This window comes from Alnus glutinosa, chromosome 7 (assembly GCF_958979055.1).
Source record: "Alnus glutinosa chromosome 7, dhAlnGlut1.1, whole genome shotgun sequence".
NCBI classification, from domain to species: Eukaryota; Viridiplantae; Streptophyta; class Magnoliopsida; order Fagales; family Betulaceae; genus Alnus; species Alnus glutinosa.
In genome coordinates this window covers 1164076-1188015 of record NC_084892.1, presented here as the reverse complement: position 1 = coordinate 1188015, position 23940 = coordinate 1164076, and the positions used below count along the sequence as shown (strand labels likewise).

Below are 23940 nucleotides of genomic sequence, written 5' to 3'. Positions count from 1 at the left end.
AAGAAAGAAACGGGAAAAGAAAACGAAAAAAAATGTTAGCAGACGTGTTCAAAAAAACCGTCTCTAAATTTATCTGAATTTTATTTTCTAGACGGTTTTTTTAAAATCGTCTGTAAATTTATAGACGGTTAAAATAAAACTTTTTGGAAATTAAAATATAGATGGTTTCATTAAAACCGTCTCTAAATTTAGAGACGGTTTAAAAAAAAAAAAAAAAAAAAAAAAAAGGTCTAAAAATTAATTTCTAGGCGGTTTTATAAAACCGACTGAAAAACTATAATTCTAGACGGTTTTCAAAAAAACCGTCAAGAAAAGGTGATCTTTTTTGGTAGTGAATAAATACTCCTGTAATTATAGTTCTTACAGTGGCATGTAAATAAATAAATTAATTAAGATGGTGATGCTTATGCTTTAGTGACTACATTCTTGTTTATAATAATATATCGACATTCCCGCCCGGCCTTTCCTATAATTCTCTCATAGTTATCGAGGTTAATACCATTTTGATTACAAGCCATTAGCAAACAGAGCCTATGTATCCGTCCAAAGATCCCTTTTCAGTTCTTGAGCAATGACCTACCTCCAAGGAATTAACTAGTAATTAATCAACTAATCTATAACACCCTCTACGTACGAAAGTGACAAAGAAGAGATGTCTCATTTACATTTTTTTAAAATGTAAGATGGTGACTTTAGATTTAATAAAGTATGAACTCAACGACGGCAAAAAAAGGTCTTTATCATCCACAATGTAGTGATCACAAGAGATACGTTCGATCAGAATATTTTTCTGCCGTATATATTTCAACTATTGAGGAAGAACGATGAGGAGAACAAGCCTAGCTAGCTCGATACCAACCCAAGAAAATAATAAACTCCCATAAAAGCAGCATTACTTTAACATGTATATGCAATGACAAAGAAATTATTGGTTACGATTACTTGGAGGATGATGAAATTTTCGGATAAGATACGGCCACCCCCATTTGGCCACATGGGGTGGCAAACCAGCCCCATGGCTCATGGGGTGGCTAAACTACCTCAGGTCGGCCCCAAATTATTATTGTTTTTTATGCTTTTTTTGTTTTGTTTTGTTTTTATTTCTTTTAAATGATTTTATTAAGGAATAGTTTGAGAAGAATTGCTCTTAAAAACTCACGTGTGACAGTCTATTTTCGTAAAAAAAAAAAGACGGACTTAAGTAACAAAGAAGCAACATTAAATTTTTTTAAAATAGGAAATGTTATATTCTCTTGGACCAGGGAGAGGAGATAAAAATGTAGTTGAGATCTTCAATGTTTTGCCCTCAAAAGACACAACCATAGAAATGAAACTTGTTTTGAGTATTCAATCTACCCCAAATATATAACGAAAAGAACTATAGCAGGATGGGAAATAACTTTTTTATGCCTAACAATTCTATACCAGTTGATGATAGGGACACGAGACTGAATGCCTTCCTGAGCACTTCTTATTGAAAATGTGCCATTTGATTCCACCAACTACAAATTATTTGATCTCACCATATTAGGCTTAAAATAATTTGGAGCAGTATTTTTAATATCTCAACTTAATTCAGCATCCCATTCCTCAACTTTCCTCCTTGTCAGTCATGTTCTCTGCACTTATATTGTTATCCTTGTTTGACAAACAATCTTGAAAAAAAGTGCTCCGGATCTGCAAGGTTTTCATCACAAAAATACATTTACCATCTGAAATCATTCCATACTCCTGTAGCTTGTCTATACTTAAAAGTTACTGTCAAATTGCCATCCCAAGATGAAGCCATGCCTTGGCACAGCTGTGGCGGCCAGAAGCAAATGAGCCAAAGGTTTGCTGGTTCTGTTAAATATTTATGTTTGGATAATTTAGTGCATCAGTAAAAGATCATATACTTAGCATGCCCATTGTGCTTTGTCTTTAAAGCATTTGATTATGTATGTCCTTCATGAGGCATCAGTGTACCTTAAATCTTGTGCTTGACTTTTACAAGCACTTGAGCTAAAAATTCTTTGCCCTTAAGTCTAGATTTTAGTCATTGCTCTTCATAATTGTCATTTTAGTCAGTCTAAAGCCATATGAGTTGAATGTATTTGAAAGAATTGTAACAAACCTTTTTATGTGGTGACTCATTCACCAACGGCATGCTTAATTGTCACGATAAGAGAGACATTAACTCATTAAGGGGGTCTCAATGTTGTGAAGAAAGACAACCTCATTGCATGATGAGTGAAGTGGATATGCGTTTTATTTAATTCGAAAGATGGACCAAAAGTTGATAACCATTTAGTGATTACCGTTGAGATTGCTCTTATAATTGAAGCCAACTCATTAATGACAGCTTCTATATAAAGTGAGATGGAAAAACATGAAATCATAATAAAGTTGCTTTTGCCTTTCTTTTCCATTCTTTTTGGAAAACCTAAGTATACTTCAATTTCAAGAAAAGATCTAATGTTTAACAAAAATTTGTGGTTAAACTTTTTTTGGTGGTAACTTTATGTTAAAGGAGCTTTTAAAATTTGTAGACAAGCTAGTAAGACCAACATATGGAAATTATGATGTCAAAAATATTTATCCAACTCAAAACCCCTCTTGAATCTGAAAATAGAACAGAAATAGACTTTTATTTTTAATTTTAAGTAATATTGCCATAGTATGAATTGAAGAAATGTTACAAATGTATGATAGAGAGTGCTTGATTTATAAGTTAAATATAAGAAATTATTGTGGAATGAATTCTAGCAGAGTGAACATGAGAAACAACTGACTTAAAGAAAGGTGAGATTACAAAATTGAAAATTTGGTTACAGAAGTAGAAGACATCTATTGAAAGGGAAAATAACCAAAACTTGGAATCCTAGGATTTCACTTTTAAGTTTCCATGTACCATTTTTGGCACAGTTCAGGCGTTAATGTTATTGTTTTCTTTCTTATCATAGTTGGACTAGTAAAACTATAACTGCTTTTACACATAATTCAAAGTTTTAAGATGAATATTAACATCTAACTTTACCAATCACTCTTCTTTGCCTGAAACTCTTTCTAATGAAAATGTTATGTGCACAGTTTGTTTAGAGACCCGAACTGCTTTTAAATCTAACAAGCTACTATTACTTATGCTAGAATTGATGTCAAAGCATGGCCCTATCAGATGTTTTGGTTTAATATGTTTATAGACTTATGACATTGTAATCCTACTTCCATAGACGCTGAAGTCTACTGAATTTAAACCTTATTTCTGACCATATCTGTTTAGTGGAATAAAGTATGTTTGGTGGTTCCCATTTCTTTTCTTTGTGAATAGAATTACTTTCAAGCACATGCTGGTATTTTTTATTGGCAAATTGAAGTTGTTTGTGTGCGCAGATGAGAATGAGAACATTATGGGGAGTGAAGTATCTCAATCCAATCGGAGTGAGATGGATGGCAAAGATGTTCTAGATCCGGTTTTAAGTCCTCCAGTGAATCCTGCACAAGTTGACATGGCTGATTGGAAAGTTGGAGAACTTGTTCTGAGAGATGCACCTCCCAAAGAGATGGAGGCTTCTTGGGAAGTTAAAATGGAGGCCTGCATTACAACTGATGATGTTATACGGGCTGGAGGCTTTGGAGCAAGGGATGATATAAGTAGCTTTCTTCCCGTTGCTAGCGATTCTACTGACTTTGAAGCTACTATCCGTGATGCCCGAGACTATGAAGAACCACAGGGGGATATATGCAGACCGGGTCTTGGCTGGACAGAAGCTACAGAAGCAGAATAGTTTTGTTGTCACCACCACCCTCAAGTTGTTGCACTTGACTTTTCTCATAGTACTTGCTTATAAGATATTGAGGTATGTTAACCACATGTTGGTTCATGATCTGGGTTAATTTTAAGGAGACACTTTATCTTCCTTTTAGCGCGCACTGTTATTTTCGTGGAAGAGATGTCATCTGTATGAGGAACCAATATGACATTACTATACTCTGTTTAATATGCAGCATATGCTTAAACTCTTCCTCTGTGAGGCTGATGGGTTACATCTATTTCATAGTGCAATGTTCTCCTTGCATTTTTTAATTTCCTACCAGAGTTACATCTATTTCATAGTGCGATGCTCTCTTTACATTTTTAATTTCCTACCAGAGTTCCCAACAAAGGTTTCAAATGGCCCACATCCTTCTTGTTATGCGTACAATTGTTATTGAAAGCCAAAAACGTATACGATAACTTGTCATAATTTACTTTTTGAGGCCCTTTCTGTACGATGTGGCTCATTTGTGAGGCCAACGTCAATGCATTATGAGATGCGTATTGCCTTTTGGAAGATCCTCTGTCCAGGAGCAAGAATTGCCAAAGGGTCATAGGCTGATTTCCTCTGTACAAATATTTCCCACTGAGAGCCAAAGTGAGCTTGCCACTCTTCTCGTGTATTGTATTGGGGCAGATATTGCTTCATTCCAAGTTGGGCTATGGCACAGAAGTCTAGAATCCTTTTGTTTTGAATTAAAATGTGTTCTAAGCCATCTCTTCCTGTGGAAGATGGCATTGCAGAGGATAAGAATGCCACTAGATAGAAAACATCTTCATCTGGGGTAACTAAAGATGTTCTATTGTTCCACCTACAACACATAAATAGGGGAAATTCAGGTTGAGATTATGAAATCTGAGTTTGCTATAAATAATTAGAATAATTAGAGTTATTAAGTAAGTACTTGGATTGGTTGACTGGGTAGATGAGGATAGGACCGTTGCTTGTGTCTGTAAGAATGTTACCAAAGACCTCCTCAGCAAACTCAGAAATTCTGCTCTTGGGGATGAGAAGATTCAGCCACGGATGAGGAACTTCCCATAAACCTTTTGCTTGCAGTTTTTTCTCAGACACGTGTACTCTATCCAGAAATTCCAAATAAGAAACTTCTGACTGGAAGAGTGTGGATGGAATATAACTCAATTGTGACAATAAGTTCTGGACGCTCTGCATATGAATACAAAGGTTAAAAGCCAATTTTGGCTAAGTGCACACAGTGTACATATTTATCTAAGGTACAATTTCTTAGTCTCACCTGATTCATAGTTTTAGTCTCATCTGGGTTGAAGTATTTGACCATTTCAAGACAGAACAGAGTTCTTCCATCAGAATTGAATTGATTGGCTTGAAGTGGATCCTTAGGACTGAACGAAGATCTCCAGTTATTAAGAAGGCCAGTTCTATTTATTATTACGAACCCTTCGATGTAGTCAAATGAATTCTCAGATGATATCAAGTGCTCTTGATCATGGGAAAATATGGAGAATTCCGAGTAGAGCACTCTAATCCATTTCACCTGTCCAGGGTAGATGATTTGGTTATAAAAAATGTGCCTTTATAGAGTAGTTCTCAGAAAATGGATGCATTCTTACCATCTTTGGTGCTGGTTCAAGAGAAATTCTAGCTTGGGTGATGATGCCAAATTGTCCAAGCCCACCAAGAACAGCATAGAAGAGATCAGCATTTTGCTTCTCCGAGCAGGTAACCACTTCTCCCTTTCCTGCACTCAAAATCTCAGTCTATATTAGTTGTGCCTTTCATGGTTATGATATTTCAAACTGGCGGCAAGTTATTATTCTTCTTTACTTAAGGGCATATTTCTCTTCTAGTGGTTGGTTTAAAAGTTGATGACTGAAAGCATCTCATTATTGTGTGTGGACTGTGAAGGGATATTATTGTCAATTTTCAACAAGAATCAAAATACTGAACTTACTAGAGTACCCTTGACCTTTCAGTGAAATGCAGTGCTATGTCCCTTAGTAGTGATCTGTGAACGAGCCAAATTTTGCGTAAACATACCTGTGACAACCTCCAGCTGGTGGACGTTATTGATCTGGGGTCCATGGTGGAATGCCTGGCCGCTGATTCCAGCATTTGATAGAGTGCCCCCAACAGTGAGATGAAGGTAATCTGTCCAAGATTTTGGTGCTAGCCCATTTTTAAGAGTCTCATGCAGAATATTTATCCACAACTTACCACCTGAAACGTCCACATAAGGCATCTCCCCACTGTGAACTTGCATTTCTAGTCCCTGAAGTGATTCCATGTTAATAACTATGCCCTGATGGGCTTGAGCTTGACCCTGGATGGAGTGACCATGGCCTCTAGCAGCAACTGTTAGCTCTGAAGCAGAGCCCATGTCGAAAATATGCCTTATCGTGGCGGAAATATCAGGCACTGATTTTGGATGTAGGACTGCTGATGGGAGGAAATGATACATGTTGCCAAAGTCCTTGGCGGCATGGTGATTGTTCATATAATCAAAACTGAAGTACCCATCTAGACCAAGTGTTTCCAATGATGACAAAGTATTGGTAGAGTTTAAGCGTTGTGGAGCCGTTGGGGTGGCAAAAGAGTGGTTTGAACAAAGATTGGTTCTATCAGTTGTACAGCTCAAGAATAAAATCATAATAATCTTGAGGTATGCATTATTTTGCTTGAGGAAGCTCAAAGGTGGTAACTTCATATTTTTCTGAGGATATGCTGAGAGAGAGAGAGAGAGAGAGAGAGAGAGAGAGAGAGAGAGAGAGAGGATTGCTCTCTTTGGTGAGGCAAGGCAAAAGGAGAGGTGGGGAAAAGGCTAAGGAAATGAAAGGCAGAGAAAAGAATTTAAAGGGGAGGTTTTGGGCGGCATAGTCAAACACACATTCAGTGATGACGCTGTATATAGACATTAGACCGTATTCCATGTTGTATTCGTACGTCTGTGCGTTTTTTGGATTTTTTTTCTTTTTGGTTCGCTTTTTTGTGTTCCAAAGCGATGTGATGAAAGTGAAGATTTCACGTCTCAATGCCACTTTCTGCTCAGTTTCGTTAGAACCACATTTTCTACTTTATTTCTTGCCATTTCTGGAGCCTGGCATTGCTATTTCAAGCATTGAATAGTACACAAAAGATGCCCAAGCCTGCATTTGTTTTAGTGCAATGGGATTCAATTTTCTGATCGTGGAGTGATCGGGGGGCCGGCCCCTACTAAGTTGCATGCTGTTACAGCCGAGTGTGACAGATTATTGGGTCCCACTGCAGTGGAGTTCTTGGGAAGTGTATGTTTTGTGGTTTAGGTTTCTCTCCTTGAGCTGCCTTCAATAATTTCAAGTAACACTCAAATGCCTGCCCTCTTCGAGTATCAAGGAAATTCACCATTTGATTCATGGTTATAGTTTGGGACAATTTCTAGTAAGGTGTGAGCTGCTTGTTTTTCACGCTCCTTAAGAATATTGTAAAACAATTAAAACTCTTCAAGAATACTGTAAAACAACTAAAATTTAAAGACCCTTCCGGGAGTCTCGTTCCAATGCCCAAATTAGCTTATGAGAAAAAAGTATGTTCAATGCATAAAATAATTAGTCTGTCGTTTATACCTGGGGTATGAGCCTATTTATAGGTAAAGAGGTGGAGTCAAACTTGAATTAGGTTTACTATCTCCACTTAAATTAGGGGGGCTTGGAGTTTGATTTGTTCTGAAGTCTAATTTCTATTCAACAGGGAGTTGGACAGTTGACCAAATTTTTCAAAGAGTCCTTATTGGACCCGTATTGAGACTACTACCCCAATTCAACTTGGAGTTAGATTATTCCCAACAGTTATCAACTCTGTTAAGAACCTCCCGAAATCTTTCTACTAGTAGTAAATTGGTGCTCCTTTTTAATTCCCTCAAAAACTTTTTGTCCTTTTTGGCGTGTATCAACTAATTACCAGCTTCGGTCAATATATAAATAGAGAATGATGAAGCTTTTTTTAAAAAAAAAAAAAAAAACTGTTTTGGAGAGAATTCTTCCAATAAACGGACATTTATCTTTATGGTATGTGATTTTTGCTTGCATTTTTTAAAATACACGTGAAAATCATATGCTCTAAGGATAAATATGAGTTTATTAGACTTGATCGAAAGAATTTTCTCCAACCTATATGAGCACTACTTAAGAGTGTAGTTGGTAACTTTGATTCGATGGGCATTTATTTTGGCTGATATTCTTAGATTGATGTGATGTAAATTAAAGGTAAATCTTTGTGATGTAGAGAATTCTTCCAATAAACGGACATTTATCTTTACGGCACGTGATTCTTGCTTGCATTTTTTAAAATGTACGTGAAAATCATATGCTTTAAGGATAAATATGAGTTAATTTAACTTGATCGAAAGAATTTTCTCCAAACCTATATGAGCACTACTTAAGAGTGAAGTTGGTAACTTTGATTCGATGGGCATTTATTTTGGCTGAAATTCTTAGAAAGATGTGATGTAAATTAAAGGTAAATCTTTGTGACGGAGTTGATATTTTTACCTTTTAAAATGTGACTGATTGTGTTCTCATGTTGACGTTTACATTATGATATTAGGTGTGGGTCCTGAAGCACGTGAACCCCATAAGGTTGGGGATGGAAGAAGTGGGGGGCTGCCGGGTGGAGGAGGGGAACTGTCATGACCTTGACTCCGAGGTACAAACCCTGTCATCTATTCCATTAAGCGAAGGTCTGTGTACTTTCTTTAGAGGACCTTTATAATCTTATACTGCAGAAAAGGTCCTTTGAGATAACAGCTTGCTTGGTTGGTGGCTTTTGACCTGAAAAAGCTAAAGCTATGAAATTCCATTCAATCTGCTTCTTTTTTCACCAAGTGAGAAAAAGAGTCTTTTTTGGTTCCTTGTTACCCTGTTGTTGCTGTTTTACCCAATAAACATCGAGCTTTGTGCATCCATGAGTCAAATAAGTGTCTCCACTTCGAAGTAGTATCCATTGCTGGTAATGGGAAAGTGGGGGTCCCTGGGGGGGGGGGGGGGGGGGGTGTTCTTGGATCTCTGTAGGAGAAGAATGGTAAAGGAAGGAGTGGAAGTGGAAGTGGAAAATGGAAAAAGGTATAGACAGTTTGAATGGTGGAAACACAAAAAGGTGTTTAGGTATTAAAGCTAAGAACTAGATTGGCCTTGGAGTCTTAGATCCCAACAGTGGGGCATCCCTTAAATGATTCCCCTTTTGATGCATGTTCTTGCACTGCATTTTGTGCCTAACAAGCTACTATGCTGCAAATTATCACCCCTTTTGCTTTTCTAGTTGGGTGACCAGAAAACACCCATTTTCATTCAGCAGCTCTTTCTGTTTCAGCATTGTTTATTTATTTTTATTTTATATTTGTCTCTAATGTGAATCCACAACAAATCCATCATATCGAAGCTAGAGATATTGAAAAGTTTGTTAGCTATGAAAACACGTGTTTGGCTTGAGAAATCGTGGGCCAAACGCACTTATATTACTAGGGACAGAGCTAAGGGGGGACAGGGAGCAGCCATGGCTTCTCTTAGGACCGGTAATTCGGGTTTGATTGACTAATTAATCAATTCGAATTTGACCCATTTGGTTAAACGAGTCAAACTTTTCAATATTGCCATGACTTATTTAAATAAGACTTGACCTACATAACCCATTTAATAAATATATTGTGTTGGATTGATCTAAATACGTCTCGTATGAGATTTGAACATGTATATGAATTAAAATGAAAGAAAAAGAATTTTAATTATATGAAGTTATGAATTTTAGCCTTTTAGAGTTTTGATTTTTACTTGTAAAAAAAATCTAATTTAATTTATATGGATTATGCGGGTCACTTATGGGTTAAGTGCGTTGACCGGCGGATTTACCCATTTATTAAATGGGCTAATTTGGGTTGACTCAAACTCGATTAATTTGACAGTTCAGACCCTTTCAAAAAAAAGAAGAAGAAAGGTTTTAATTTATTTTTTTTAGCATATTTAGGGTTTCTTTATTTTAATCTTATTATGATGGCTCTCTTAATTTTTTTTTAATGCAATCCAGCCCCTTAGAGTTAAGTTCACTCTAAATTCTCTTTTTTTTTTTTTTGGTAAGTAAAGTTAACTCTAAATTCTTAGTTCCGTCATGTATTGTAAAGTTTATGCCTATGTAATATATATTTCATAATATTACTGTAAAAGTTTGGTCGTTTCTTTCTGATATTTTTTTGTCTCTCTTAATCATGTGCATCGTGACATTGTCTCAATTATTGGGGTCAGATACGTACAAATTGCTTGGCAATTTTTGGCCATAAGTGTAACTCCACCTAATAAGCTTTTGGATCCAGTCTTATCCAAGAGTTAGATGATATTCATCCGTGTCAACGAGTTGTAAAAAAGTTATATGTCTAATATTTTTTATTGTTTTATAAATTATAGAAGGCCGTGAAAAAGAAAAAGAGTTTAAGAAGAACAAAACTCTTTTAATTTATTGTACATGCCTTGAAATAGGTTCTTAAAATAAAATAAAATTAGGGTTTCATTTTGATACAAATCTAACTCACTCTTAAAATTTAGATTTCAAGGAAAAGGTATTTAAAAGCTTTTATAAATATATATATATATATATATATATATATATATATATATATATATATATATATATATATATATATATATGTTGTCATGTCATTTAAAAAGAAATGATTCATTTCATTCTTCAATCATTTTCTTCTCCTCTTATTTTTTAAAATTATTATTGGATCTGTAGGTTTTTCATGGGGTCCTGCAGATCTAACGTTGATTTTCAAAAGTAAGAAAATAAAAAAAAATAAAAAAAAAATAAAAAAGACATTAGGAGGATATATAGCACATCTCAATTTTAAATGAACCGTAAAATGTATTTTCTTCGTTTTAAGTCCTGTCCTTATAACTCCGAAATTTGAATTCTTGAAATTACTCGAGGCAAAAGGAAAAGTGTCTTAACATGTAATTCATGAATATACATCTCTTAGTAGAATAAGATATTTGTAATATAAAAATAATGTTATATATCATACCAATATCTCATTTTTACCCTACTATGTTAACGTGCTAGGGTGTAGTAGCCTTTAGATCAACCCTTATTAACAAATATATATGAGAAATGATCCTTACACTCATTTCTCACAACAGCCCCACAACAAGCTGACGTGGCTGGTAATATTTTATTATTTTTTTTGTTTTCTTTTCTTTTCTTTTTGTAAAAAAGTAATAAAATATTACCAGCCACGTCAGCTTGTTGTGGGGCTGTTGTGAGAAATGAGTGTAAGGATCATTTCTCAATATATATATATAATGGTTACTAGACCTTGCCACATCAGCATTACAAGATAAAAGTGAGATATTAGAGTGGTATATAACATTAATTTTAGTGGGTTTAAGTAATTATATTCTATTGTAAAACAATGTTTCCTTTTCATTTTGTAAGAATTTTGTCAAAATTCTCATCTCAATTCCCCCCCCCCCCCCCCCCTTTCTCCTTTCTCCCTTCTATAATCAAGTACACAGAGAAGACAACCTTTTACAAATCTTTTCCAACGCACACTATAAAATAATAAAATAATAAAATAATAAAATAATTTTTCAAAACTAAAGTAGGCGAAAATGCAATTAATGAGCATGATGGAAGATGAAAATGGATAGTGACATTGGTGGACAAGGATCAAGATTTAATGTTGTTGTCTTTAACGAAGTAGATAATGACATGTTATAAATATAATTATATGGCATTATCTACATCGTTAGCATATACCAACATTAAATCTTGATCCTAAAATAACTCATTTTCATTTCACTTAAATGGCGGGAATCTTGTTACAAAACCGAGTGGTGTGTATTAAGGAACAAATCAAAGAAAAAGGCAAAAAGTTAAATGATGCATTTTTAATTTAAAATATTATTATAAATAAATTTTTATATTGAATATTAAAATTTAATTCTAAAATTATCATCGAAAGATGTAAAATTATTAATTAAATTTTTATGTTCAAGTTTTGTTAATATATTATTCTCAATAGATAATATAGTTAATCTATTTTATCTTTCTTGTAAGATAGTCGATTGTAATTAAGATTTAGTTAATTGTGTATTAAAATCAGTGGCACAATTATGATAAGCGATCCGAACTCATAACAATGACCGATTAAAATCAACGACATTTAATAGTAAGTATAAAATATCAAATATCAAAAAAAGTAAAGAATGATATAACCAAGAAACAAAAGTTTTTTTGTTTTTTTTTTTGAAGAAAAAAAACAAAAGATTAGGAGTGGTGAAAGAAAATAAGAAAAAAAAACAGTGGGAAGTGGGTCATCACTACAAAAATCGCTGCAGTTTGACACGTGTCTACAGTACCCGTTACTGTAGACACGCGTCAAATTTGACACGTGTCACAAATGACACGTGTCAAATTGTGCAAGCGTAAAAAATGGACACGCGTATGAAAGACACGTGTCCAATTGGACACGTGTCTTATTACACGTGTCCATTTGGACACGAGTATAAAATACTCTTGACGAACTGGACACGTGTAAAAATACACGTGTCCAAGTGGACACGAGTATTTTATACTCGTGTCCAAATGGACACGTGTAATAAGACACGTGTCCAGTTCGACACGAGAATTTTATACTCGTGTCCAAATGGACACGTGTAATAAGACACGTGTCCAATTGGACACGTGTCTTTCATACGCGTGTCCACTTGGACACGTGTATTTTTACCCGTGGCAAATTGGTATTTTTTGCCAAAATAAACATTAAAAAAAAAAATCTGTGTTGTATTAATTTTTTAAAATAAAAAAAAAAAATTAAACTCATTATCTTATTAATCATACAAATCTTTGAAAATACGGTGTACATAACTTATACACATAAAATTAAGTTTGAAAACTATATGCTATATGTAAATTTTATATTTGAAATTTATACTTTTTAGGTTCTTTATTTATATATATATAGTATACTATATTGTACTATATACATAATTAACCAAATTTGGTGCTATATATCTAATTAAACCAAATAGTTCAAATTAGGGTTCAGTTTTGTACACCATCTACGTTTAGAAACAAAAAAAAAAAAAAAAAAAATTTAAACATAACAAAGTTAAAAAACCTATAATTAATACTATATATATAGATATGCATGCATGTAAACGGTTTAGAAATTATATACAGTAACCTTTTTATTTATGGCTATATATAGTAAATGCAATTATTTTTAGAGTTCTGCGCTACATAATGAATTAAATACTTATAGTTTAGTCCCTCATATAGTACATACATTTAGGGTTTATGGCTATATATAGTACATACCCTTAGGGTTAGGGTTTATAACTATATATAGTATATACACTTAGGGCTAGGGTTTATACCTATATATATATAATATATATACTTAGGATTATGGTTTATCGATATATATAGTATATACACTTACGGTTTGAGTTTTAGGGTTTATAGGTATATATAATATATACACTTAGGGCTATGAATTATAATTTAATTGATTTTACGTTTAATGAATAATAATGTCAATATATTTTTCACGTTTCATTATTGTACACTTTTAAATATATATATATATATATATATATATATATATATATATATATATATATATATATATATATATATATATATATATATATATATATATATATATATATTAAATCATGAGCAGTTCAAAATTAAATAAAACCAATATATATAGTATATACACTTAAACTTATGATTTATAGCTATATATAGTATACATACTTAGGGTTAGGGTTTATCGCTATATATAGTATATACACTTAGGGTTAGGGTTTATAGCTATATATAGTATATACTTAGGGTTAAGGTTTATCGCTATATATAGTATATACACTTAGGGTTAGGGTTTTATGTTGTATAGGTATATATAATATATACACTTAAAGCTATGGGTTATGATTTAATTGATTTTACATTTTATGAATAATAATGTCAATATATTTTTCATGTGTTATTATTGTATACTTTTAAATATATATATTAAATCACGAGGATTAGGGTTAGGGTTTATGACTATATACAATACGTACCATTAATTAGGATTGTAGTTTATAGCTATATATAGTCTATGCACTTAGGGTTAGAGTTTAATTTTATGGTTAGGTTTTAGTTTTTATTTTTTATTTAGCTATATGTACGGTATATACATTTCAGGCTGCATGGGTTTGTATTTTTTTTTATGTGGTTAAATTATATAAATACATACATATATATATATATATATATATATATATATATATATATATATATATATATATATATATATATATATATATATATATATATATATATTTTTTTAAGGCATGCAAATACATTTCGGGACGTGTATTTAAATACACGTCCCGGATTGGACACGTGTACTCAGTACACGTGCCCAAACCCTATAACAAAACAAAAACCCTAACCCTAACCCTAAACCATTTTTTTAAAAAAAATCCCCTAACACCCTAACCCTAAACACGGAACAATAAACCCTTTTTATAAAAAGAAGAAATACCCTAAACCCGTATTTGTTTTTGTTTTTTAAATAAAGAACATTCAACTCTTAAAACAAAACAAAAACTGTATCCCAAAACTTTATATCCTAAAATCATAATCATAAAACCAACACAATAATAAACCCTTAAATAAACTCTGAATCCTACACGTTCTTAAAAAAAAACCCTTACCCTAAACCCCAAACCTTAAATCCTAAACCCTAAAAAATAAAAAATTCCTACACTTTCAAACCCTAAAAACCCTAACCCTAAACCCTAAAAACAAAAGTCCTAACCTTAAACCCTAAACCCTAAACCCCAAAAATATCGTACACTTTCTAAAAAAAGAAACCCTAACACTAAAAACAAAATTCCTAACCTTAAACCTTAAACCCTATACCCTAAAAAAACAAAATATCCTACACTTTCTAAAAAAAGAAACCCTAACACTAAAACAAAATTCCTAACCTTAAACCCTAAACCCTAAACCCTTAAACAAAAATATCCTACACTTTCTAAAAAAAGAAACTCTAACACTAAAAACAAAATTCCTAACCTTAAACCTTAAACCCTATACCCTAAAAAAATAATTACCCTACACTTTCTAAATTAAGAAACCCTAACACTGAAACAAAATTCCTAACCTTAAACCCTAAACCCTTAAACAAAAATATCCTACACTTTGTTAAAATTTTTTTCCTAAGAAAGTAAAACCCTAAACCCTAAACCCTAATCCTAGATCCTTAAAAAAAAAAAAAAAAAAAAAAAAAAAAAAAAAAAAATCCTACAATTTCTAAAACCAAACCCTAACCTTAAACCATAACGAACCCTAAACCCTAAACCCTAAGAAAAAAAAAACCTACACTTTCTAAAAAAAAAACCCTAACACTATAAACTAAAATCCTAACCTTAAACCCTAAACCATAAACCCTTAAACAAAAATATCCTAGACTTTCTAAAAAAAAAATTCCTAACACTAAAAACAAAAATCCTAACCTTAAACCCTAAACCCTAAGAAACTAAAACCCTAAACCCTAACAATTTTTTACGTTGTTAAATTATATATATATATAATTATTTTTTTTTAATTACATACAATTTCTACAATGGAGGACGTGTATTTTAATTACACGTCTCCCGCGCGCCGCCATTTTAAAATTCAAAATAATATATAGTACATATACTTAGGGTTAGGGTAGTATAGTATATATACTTATACTTAGTGTCATGATTTAAATTTAGGGTTTATATTTAGTTTTAATTTATAGTTTATGTTTTAGTTTTAGGTCTTAGGGTTTAGCAATGTGTACATGCAGTACATGCAGTGCATACACGTTCTGGGTTGCATGGGTTTATATAAAATATATATAATATATTAAATATATATATATAATATATAAAAAAAAATGACATTTGGAGACGTGTATTTACATACACGTCCCCAATTGGGCACGTGTACTACGTACACGTGTCCAATTGATTGGCCAGGTACTGCGCGGGAATTCTCCCGCGCGCCACCTGGCCAATCGGAGGATAAATTATAATATTATATATTATATTTAAATTATATATTATTCAAATTATATACTTTTTTAAATATATTTTATATTTTAAATTTTAAATTTTATATTTAATTTATATAAAAGAAATGGGTAGCTTCCAGAGGAAGCTACCCATTTCTTACGTTAATTTACTCTCTCTCACTCTATCTCTCTCTCTCTCTCTCTCTCTCTCTCTCTCTCTCTCTCCGTCGAGCTCAGCTGGCCGGCGACAGCCCATTCCGGTGCCTCTCTGCCGGCGACCCTCCCTCTCTCTCGCTCTCCCTAGCTCTCTCACCTCCCGTTCCGGCCAGTACTGTCCGATACCGGCTCTCTCTCTCTCTCTAGCTCTCTCTCTCTCTCAGCTCTCGCCACTGTCCCCCGCCCACCACAGCCCTCGCGTCCGGACCGGTATTCCCTCCACTTCCTCTCACTCTCACTCATCTTCTCAATCTCTCTCTCTCTCTCTCTCTCTCTCTCTCTCTCTCTCTCTCTCTCTCTCTCTCTCTCGGTTTACAGTGCATGTTCTAACATTTTCAGCTTTATTTATTTATTTATTTTTTTTCTGTCAAAAATTCCAGGTACACGTACAAGCTTGCACTACAAAAATCACTGTGAGTTATTTTTATTTTTGTTTTGAATTTTTTGCTATAAGTTTGTATATTTTATTAATTTTTTTTGTGATATTTGTCTAATTTTTTTCATTGTCTAGTTTGTGGAAATATGGAATATATACTTGTAGATTTTTTATTACTGATTTTTTATTACTGAATCATTGTCTAGTTCGTGGAAATATGGAAAATATGGAATATGGAAATATGGAATTTATTGGTGATTATATTTAATTTTTTTTTTAAAAAAACTCTTGATGTGAGGATATTTGAGATATATTTTAGTGTGCTACTATGAATTTAATGTGCTATTGTGAATTTTGGTATTTTTATGAAGTGGCAAAAAGAAAAAAATATCCGCTATCATTTTAATTTTATAAAAATATGATCGTGAGCAATAATGGCAAAGTAAAATTAAAATACAAAATTATAATCAACATATTGTGCTATGAATATATATAAATTGTGGGGAAAATAAATTGTGCTACTAATATATATAAATTGTGGTATTTTCGGGAAAAAAAAAAAACCAAAAAACAAATATTCCACTGTCCACCATTTACAATCATATTCGTAAAAAAAACCTTAAAACAAACGTCATAAATCATCAATTGCGACAAATTTGTTTTTTATCTTCCATTTTTAACGTTAACTATTCATGTGAAGAGACTACAGATTTATAAGAAGAATTTGGTATCTTCGGATAAAAAAACTCAAAAAAAAAAAAACTAAAATTTCTCTCATATGCATATATAAACTTTATATCCTAAAATCATAACCATAAAACCAACACAATAATAAACCCTTAAATAAACTTTAAATCATATACGTTCTAAAAAAAAACCCTTACCCTAAACCCTAAACCCTAAACCCTAAAAAAAATTCCTACACTTTCTAAAAAAAACCTAAACTGCTAAACCCTAAACCCTAACAAACCCTAAACTCTTATAAAAAAAATAAAATAAAACCCTAAACCCTTTAAAAAAAATAAAAACTTACTACACTTTCGAAAAAAAAAACGAAAACCCTAAACCCTAATCCTAAATCCTTACAAAAAAAGATTCCTACACTTTCTTAAAAAAAACTCTTAACCCTAAACCCTAAACCGTAACAAACCCTAAACCCTAAACCCTAATCGCTTTAAAACAAAATAAAACCCTAAATCCTAAACCCTAAACCCTTAAAAAAAAAAAAACCTAAAACCCTAAACCCTAACCCTAGACCCTAGACCCTAACAAACCCTAACCGTAAACTCTAAACCCTAAACCATAAACCCTAAAACCCTAAACCCTAAACCCTAATCGCTTAAAAAAAAAAAAACCCTAAATCCTAAACCCTAAACCCTTAAAAAAAAAAAAAATTACCTAAAACCCTAAACCCTAATCGCTTAAAAAAAAAAAAACCTAAAACCCTAAACCCTAGACCCTAACAAACCCTAAACCCTAAACCATAAACCCTAAACCCTAATCGCTTAAAAAAAAAAAAAAAACCTAAAACCCTAAACTCTAACCCTAGACCCTAACAAACCCTAAACCCTAAACCATAAACCCTAAACCCTAAACCCTAATCGCTTAAAAAAAAAAAACCTAAAACCCTAAACCCTAACCCTAGACCCTAGACCCTAACAAACCCTAACCGTAAACTCTAAACCCTAAACCCTAAACCCTAACAAACCCTAAATCCTAAACCCTAAACCCTAAAAAAAAAATAACCTACACTTTCTAAAAAAAATACCCTAACCCTAAACCCTAAAAAAAAATCCTACACTTTCTAGGAAAAAAACCCTAACCCTAAACCTTAAACCCTAACTCCTAAACCCTAAACCTTAAAAAAAAAAATAACCTACACTTTCTAAAAAAATACCCTAACCCTAAACCGAAAAAAAAAAATTCCTACACTTTCTAGGAAAAAAACCCTAACCCTAAACCTTAAACCCTAACACTAAACCCTTAAAAATAAAAAAACAAAATCCTACACTTTTAAAGAAACAAATAAAACCTAACCCTAAACCCTAACAAACCCTAACCCTAAACCCTTTAAAAGAATAAAAAAAATAAAAACACTTACACTTTCTAAAAAAAAACTAAAACCCTACATAAAATAATCCTACACTTTCAAAACAAAAAATACCCTAAACCCTAACAAACCATAACCCTAACCCTAAACCCTTAAAAATAAAAAATGAAATAATCCTACACTTTCTAAAAAATAAAACCCTAATTAGGGTTATAACCCTAAACCCTAACCCTAAACCCTTTTAAAAAAAAAATAAAACAATTTCTTACACTTTATAAAAAAAAACAAAACTCCTAAACTCTAACCATAAACCCTTTAAAAGGGAAATAAATTTGTACACCCCATGTTGCGTGACATGCACTATATTTGTACACGTTTATACTGTAAGCCATATGATTTGTCTTGTCCTCTTAACCCTATACAGATAAACATGGACAAGTCTTGGATGTCAACACCTAGGGGTACGACACGGTATAACGATGGGTGTAGGGCGTTTGTGGCATTTGCCGTTAGTAACTGTACGGCCGGCGATGGAAAAATTTACTGCCCATGCAAGTATTGTCGAAATAACCAGCGTCACACTCCTGAGTACGTTCTTGCCCACCTGACTGGAGGTCGGGGGATGAATCCGGGATACAATTTGTGGTATATGCACGGTGAGACTACGACTGGTTCCGCTATTCCTGGTCAGTGTTCGAGTCATCACAGTGGCACAGAGGCCGCTGACCGTAGCACTGAACATGGTGATCATGTCACAGAACAGGAGGGTGTCGCCGTGGAACAGGATGATAACATGCACGCCATGTTGCGTGACGCCTTCGGCGTGCACGATGTTCCTGAAGGGGTCAGTACTCTTCTGCAACAAGTTGATGAAGATACCTCGTGCGGGGACGCATTGAAGTACCAAGAGCTGTTAAAGACTGCCGAGAAGCCCCTTCACCCTGGTACGAAGCACAGTAAATTGAGTGCTACTGTACACATGTACAACTTGAAGTGCGTTGGAGGTATTAGTAACAAGATATTTTCAGACATTCTCTGTAACGCCCCGGATTTTAAAACATATTTTAAAATACGTTAAAGAATAAAAATAATTATTTTAGTTGTTTTATAAATATTTTCAATTGATTTGAAAAGCTGTGTTTTAATAAAACTGATTATTTCTGAGTTAATAAAATAGACAGATAATTAATCATTAGATTAATTATCCTATTTTCATAATTATGCAAATATGATTTTGACAATTTATTATTTATTGTAATAATAATAAAAGCATTATTATTCATAATAAAATATATTTATAAACTCAAAACGAATTTAAAATACACTCTAGTGAATTATTAAATTGATAAAGACCCAGTTTTTATAACACAGTGTTAAAATTGATTAGCCGTTTTATTCCATTTAAACCTATTTTTAAATCGTTTAAGCAGTCGCACATTATTTTGCTTTCCCACTTGGTTTATTAAAACCTTCCATTTCTATTTATACTAATCGCTGAAGTGCCTTCACCAACTCAATCCACTCGACGTCTTCTTTTTCCTTTCTTTTTATTCTTCTTTTATTCCCTCGACAGACAGTCGGCACTTCAAGCATAATAATGCATATATTTATGCGGTGGCCGATTTGGTTGAAAGGCATCAAAATGATAACTTGACAAGCTGGTTTTGTTTATTTTATTTTTATATCATTCCTTTTTCTGCTGTCCGTCTATCATGCTAGAGCACTAACCTAGTGGGAGAGATGCGAATATGGAATGCTTTATGTTCATTATTTTATGTTTCTCTCTCTCAGCACCTTCTTTCTACTTTTAGTTCTTTATTCTTCTTTCTTCCTTCCTCTTCCTTATTTCTCGCCCGTTCTTGAAGCAAAGCTGAGAGTGAAAGTTGAGGACCACCGTGACCAAAACCAGCTTGGCCGAAGACCACCAAACCAACCAAGAGGGAGACCAGCAGACATGAGAAACCAGTCTTCCTCTCCTTCTCCCTACCTTCTTTCTTCCTTCTCTTCTTAGACCAACAGAGGAAGCCATGCAGAGGCATGACCCAGCAACCATCTAGCCTAGTTTCCAGCAAGCTTGAAGCCAAAATCTTCTAACCATGCAGTCCAAGAACCACCTCCGGCCCAAACCCATGCAATCTGGCCCCACAGTGAAGCCGACCCCAACGTCCCAGCTCAACCCCAAACCCATGCAAACTGGAGGAGACCTCGACAGTACGTGCATGGACCATGAACTCGTGACCCCCATGCATCTCGGCAACCCAACTTAGCTCCATGACACAAACCGAAAGTCCAGCCTAGCCCGAGCAGCCGAACCCATCCCAAGCCGAGAGCTCAACTGGCCGTGACCCATACTGGAACCGAACCCATAGCCATCCGGTGACCCAGCATCACGACCCCAGCCAGCAACCCAGTGTTACCGAAACCCATCAACCCATAGCAGATCCGGCATGAACCCAGCCGAGCTTCCAGCAGACCCAAACCCGTAGCACAACGTGATCATAGCCGAAGCCATGAGCCCATGCATGACCACCGAGACTCGGCAAACCCAGAAACAGAGCCAGTGACCCGCACCCTTACCCAGTTTTCGGCAGCTGCTCAGCTCAACCCGTGCTTGTGCCCATGCAACTCGACCCCCACCGTGACCGAACCAAGCCATGCATGAACCCAGCAAACCCAGACCATGCGTGACTCGTGAGCTGGAGTGGCGATCTCTGGCAAACCCGAAGCTGACTCCCAGCCGTTTAGAGGACAAAATTCCTGGTTTACACGGAGACCCTTAGAGTAAGCAATCCTTGAAGATAGTCTAGTTTACTCAATGCAGTGATTAGTGTTTTGCTTGGCCGTATTCTCTGAATAATAGTTAAGTTTTAGTTAATATTCTATTGACTAATGATTTTCAAATATGAATATTTTAAGTTGATTCTCCACAGTAGGTAATAATGAAACCCGATTACTTTGTATTAAAATAATAACCTGCACTAAAACTGTGTCTTGGCCAAATACTGTCCTAGTTTATTGGTGTGTGTTTTTGGCTATATGCAGTATTTTTTTTAATCGATGATACACTGTTTACTCAACTGCCTATAATATTCTAGGTTTTAATTATGAGCTTTAATCTGGATTTTTAGTTAGTGGATTGCTTTTGGCTCGTTAGAGTATTTGTGAACAACCATGATTTTTGGTGATTGTTTTAGTAATGTATTTTAGGGTAAAAAATTTTCATTGGAATGTTTTTTTTTATAATACGTGAAAAATAGTGATAAAATTAGTACTTTTAAAAGAACTAAATTTTGGTATTTATTAAAGTATATCATGTTTATGATTTTAACCAATATTGTGTGTTTAAATAATAAATAGATGTTTTAATCATATTTTTAAATTAAGCATTTATTTACGAGACATGAGTTAATAAATTATTAGTAGTATTCTTTCTAAATGTTTCTTTGATTAAAGTAATTATCTTTGGAGAAAACATGCTAGAACGATTGAAAAGATGTTTGTTTAGAATAGACTGTGATGTGAGTAAAAACTGGATGTTAGAATTAATATGTAAGGTTTAAATATATTAGTTTACTTTAGTATAAAATTAATTATGGAAATTGAGCATAATGTTTTACTGCGAGTTCTTTAATATATGATAATTGTTAGAATTAATATGTTTTATTAATTAGTTTGGTATTTGGATTGATGCTCCCTAGAAAGGATTAGGTCTTGTTTGGAGTTTTAGTATTTTATGGAAATATGGATTAAGGTATTAACGTTTGAAAATTTACATGTTGAATTCTAGTCATGATGATCGCTTCCATTTATGTATGTATGTGACTTTGGAATTCATGTTTAGGCATGAGTTCCTAGAAGTAATGATATTGACCTAGTATGCACATGTGGATGTATTTGATGCAGATGATGAATTGAGACAGCACAAAAGGGCTGTAAGTATTTTTATACTTACTGAGGGTAGTACTGGATTTCAATAGTGTTGTGTTTATGTTTTATTTTAATTGGATGCGCATGACTGATTATTGCATACTGTTAATAATCAACCTATTAATATTGGGCGCGACGTCTCCCAAAGGTTCATGATAGAGTTGAACCGAAAACAATAATAATCATATTGATTGGAACGGCTTTCAAAGTACTAGAGGAGGGAGGTCTCCGATAGTGCGAAAACAAGTTAATTAAAATGTAATGTAGAGGGAACGGCCTCGAGAAAGACGCTGACCGGGGGAACGGCCCTTACAAGAGAGGAGTGTAATCACTATATGAACTGTTAAACTTTGCATGAAAACTATCACCTCATCATTATGTCATATCTGTACCTTAAAATAACGCATAAATCATGATGTTGTTGAATGATAGTTAGCTCACTTATGGAACTATGGGATTGTGGCGGTAACCACCTTCTCATAGATGTTTGCGCAGGTACTGAAGATTATGGATTGGATTAACTGCTAGCTTAAGAGATTTAAAGCTGTGTAGTTAGGATTTTAGTACTTTGTACTCGTAGATATTTGTACCATTTGCTTGTAATATGACTAGACATTTACTTGTAATTAATAAGTTCCATGCATGCTTTAGTGTCATATGTGACATATGTTTCTTTGTAAATAGTGTAAAGACTTTTAATGTATTTTCTAGAAGATGTCAGTTAAAGCTCTGAATATATCGTAAGGGAATTGTCCCTATCGGTGAGGTTTTAAAAAAAAAAAAGATATTCGTATTTTTCCGCTGCCAGATTTATCAACTCTGAATGGTTAATGACACGTAATTATCCAGATATAATTACTTACGCTTTTTTGTAAAAAGCGGGTCGTTACATTCTCGAATTCATCAATCAGTTGTTGCCTCCTTGCGATGAGGCATTGCCAGATAACACGTATGAGGCGAAAAAGTTCCTAAGTGGCATGGGTCTGGGGTATGAGAAGATTCCGGCGTGCCGTAATGACTGTATGTTATTCTGGAAAGACAATAAAGAATTAGATTCATGTACCGTATGTGGAGAGTCTAAGTGGAGGGCTGATACACATGTAGATGATGATGGTGAGATCATATCAGCGAGAAAAAAACGCCCGGTGAAGATCTTGAGGTGGTTTCCACTCATCCCACGGTTGCAGAGGTTATTCATGTCTGAGCATACTGCGCCCCATATGAGATGGCATGCAGAAGGTTGCACTAGGGATGGCGTATTGAGGCACCCGACCGACGGTGAGGCATGGAGATCGTTTGACATTTTACACCCAGATTTTATGGCAGAGAGTAGGAACGTCCGGCTTGGTTTGACAGCAGATGGATTTAATCCATTTGGGAACATGAGCACATCCCACAGCACATGGCCCGTAATGCTTGTGCCGTACAATTTGCCACCTTGGATGTGCATGAAACAGTCGTCCTTCATCCTTTCCATGGTTATCCCTGGACCGAGCTCACCAGGTATGGATATTAATGTTTACCTTCAGCC

The 23940-nt window shown here is 34.1% G+C and overlaps 2 protein-coding genes and 1 long non-coding RNA gene across 4 annotated transcripts; 2 read left to right on the top strand and 1 right to left on the bottom strand.

The window, feature by feature from the left end:
• The first annotated feature begins 3333 nt into the window (after positions 1-3333).
• Positions 3334-4029, top strand: LOC133873266 (uncharacterized). The gene has a single exon (XM_062310991.1). It carries the CDS (start codon positions 3387-3389, stop codon positions 3762-3764), a length of 378 nt encoding a protein of 125 aa, XP_062166975.1. The 5' UTR covers positions 3334-3386; the 3' UTR covers positions 3765-4029.
• A 1-nt stretch (position 4030) lies between these two features.
• On the bottom strand, positions 4031-6604 carry LOC133872428 (cytokinin dehydrogenase 1-like). The gene is made up of 5 exons (XM_062309932.1): positions 5814-6604; positions 5387-5514; positions 5050-5310; positions 4699-4961; positions 4031-4605 (listed from the first exon to the last, which is right to left on the bottom strand). The coding sequence occupies exons 1-5, from the start codon at positions 6478-6480 to the stop codon at positions 4284-4286; spliced, it is 1641 nt and encodes a 546-aa protein (XP_062165916.1). The 5' UTR covers positions 6481-6604; the 3' UTR covers positions 4031-4283.
• Positions 6605-20352: 13748 nt separating this feature from the next.
• LOC133873859 (uncharacterized) lies at positions 20353-23135 on the top strand. 2 transcript variants are annotated; one of them, XR_009901173.1, is made up of 3 exons: positions 20353-21263; positions 22386-22414; positions 22893-23135. It is a non-coding gene; the product is annotated as an uncharacterized LOC133873859 (long non-coding RNA). The 2 variants fall into 2 exon arrangements; XR_009901172.1 differs by lacking the exon at positions 20353-21263 and having other exon boundaries at positions 22082-22414.
• Positions 23136-23940: the final 805 nt, after the last annotated feature.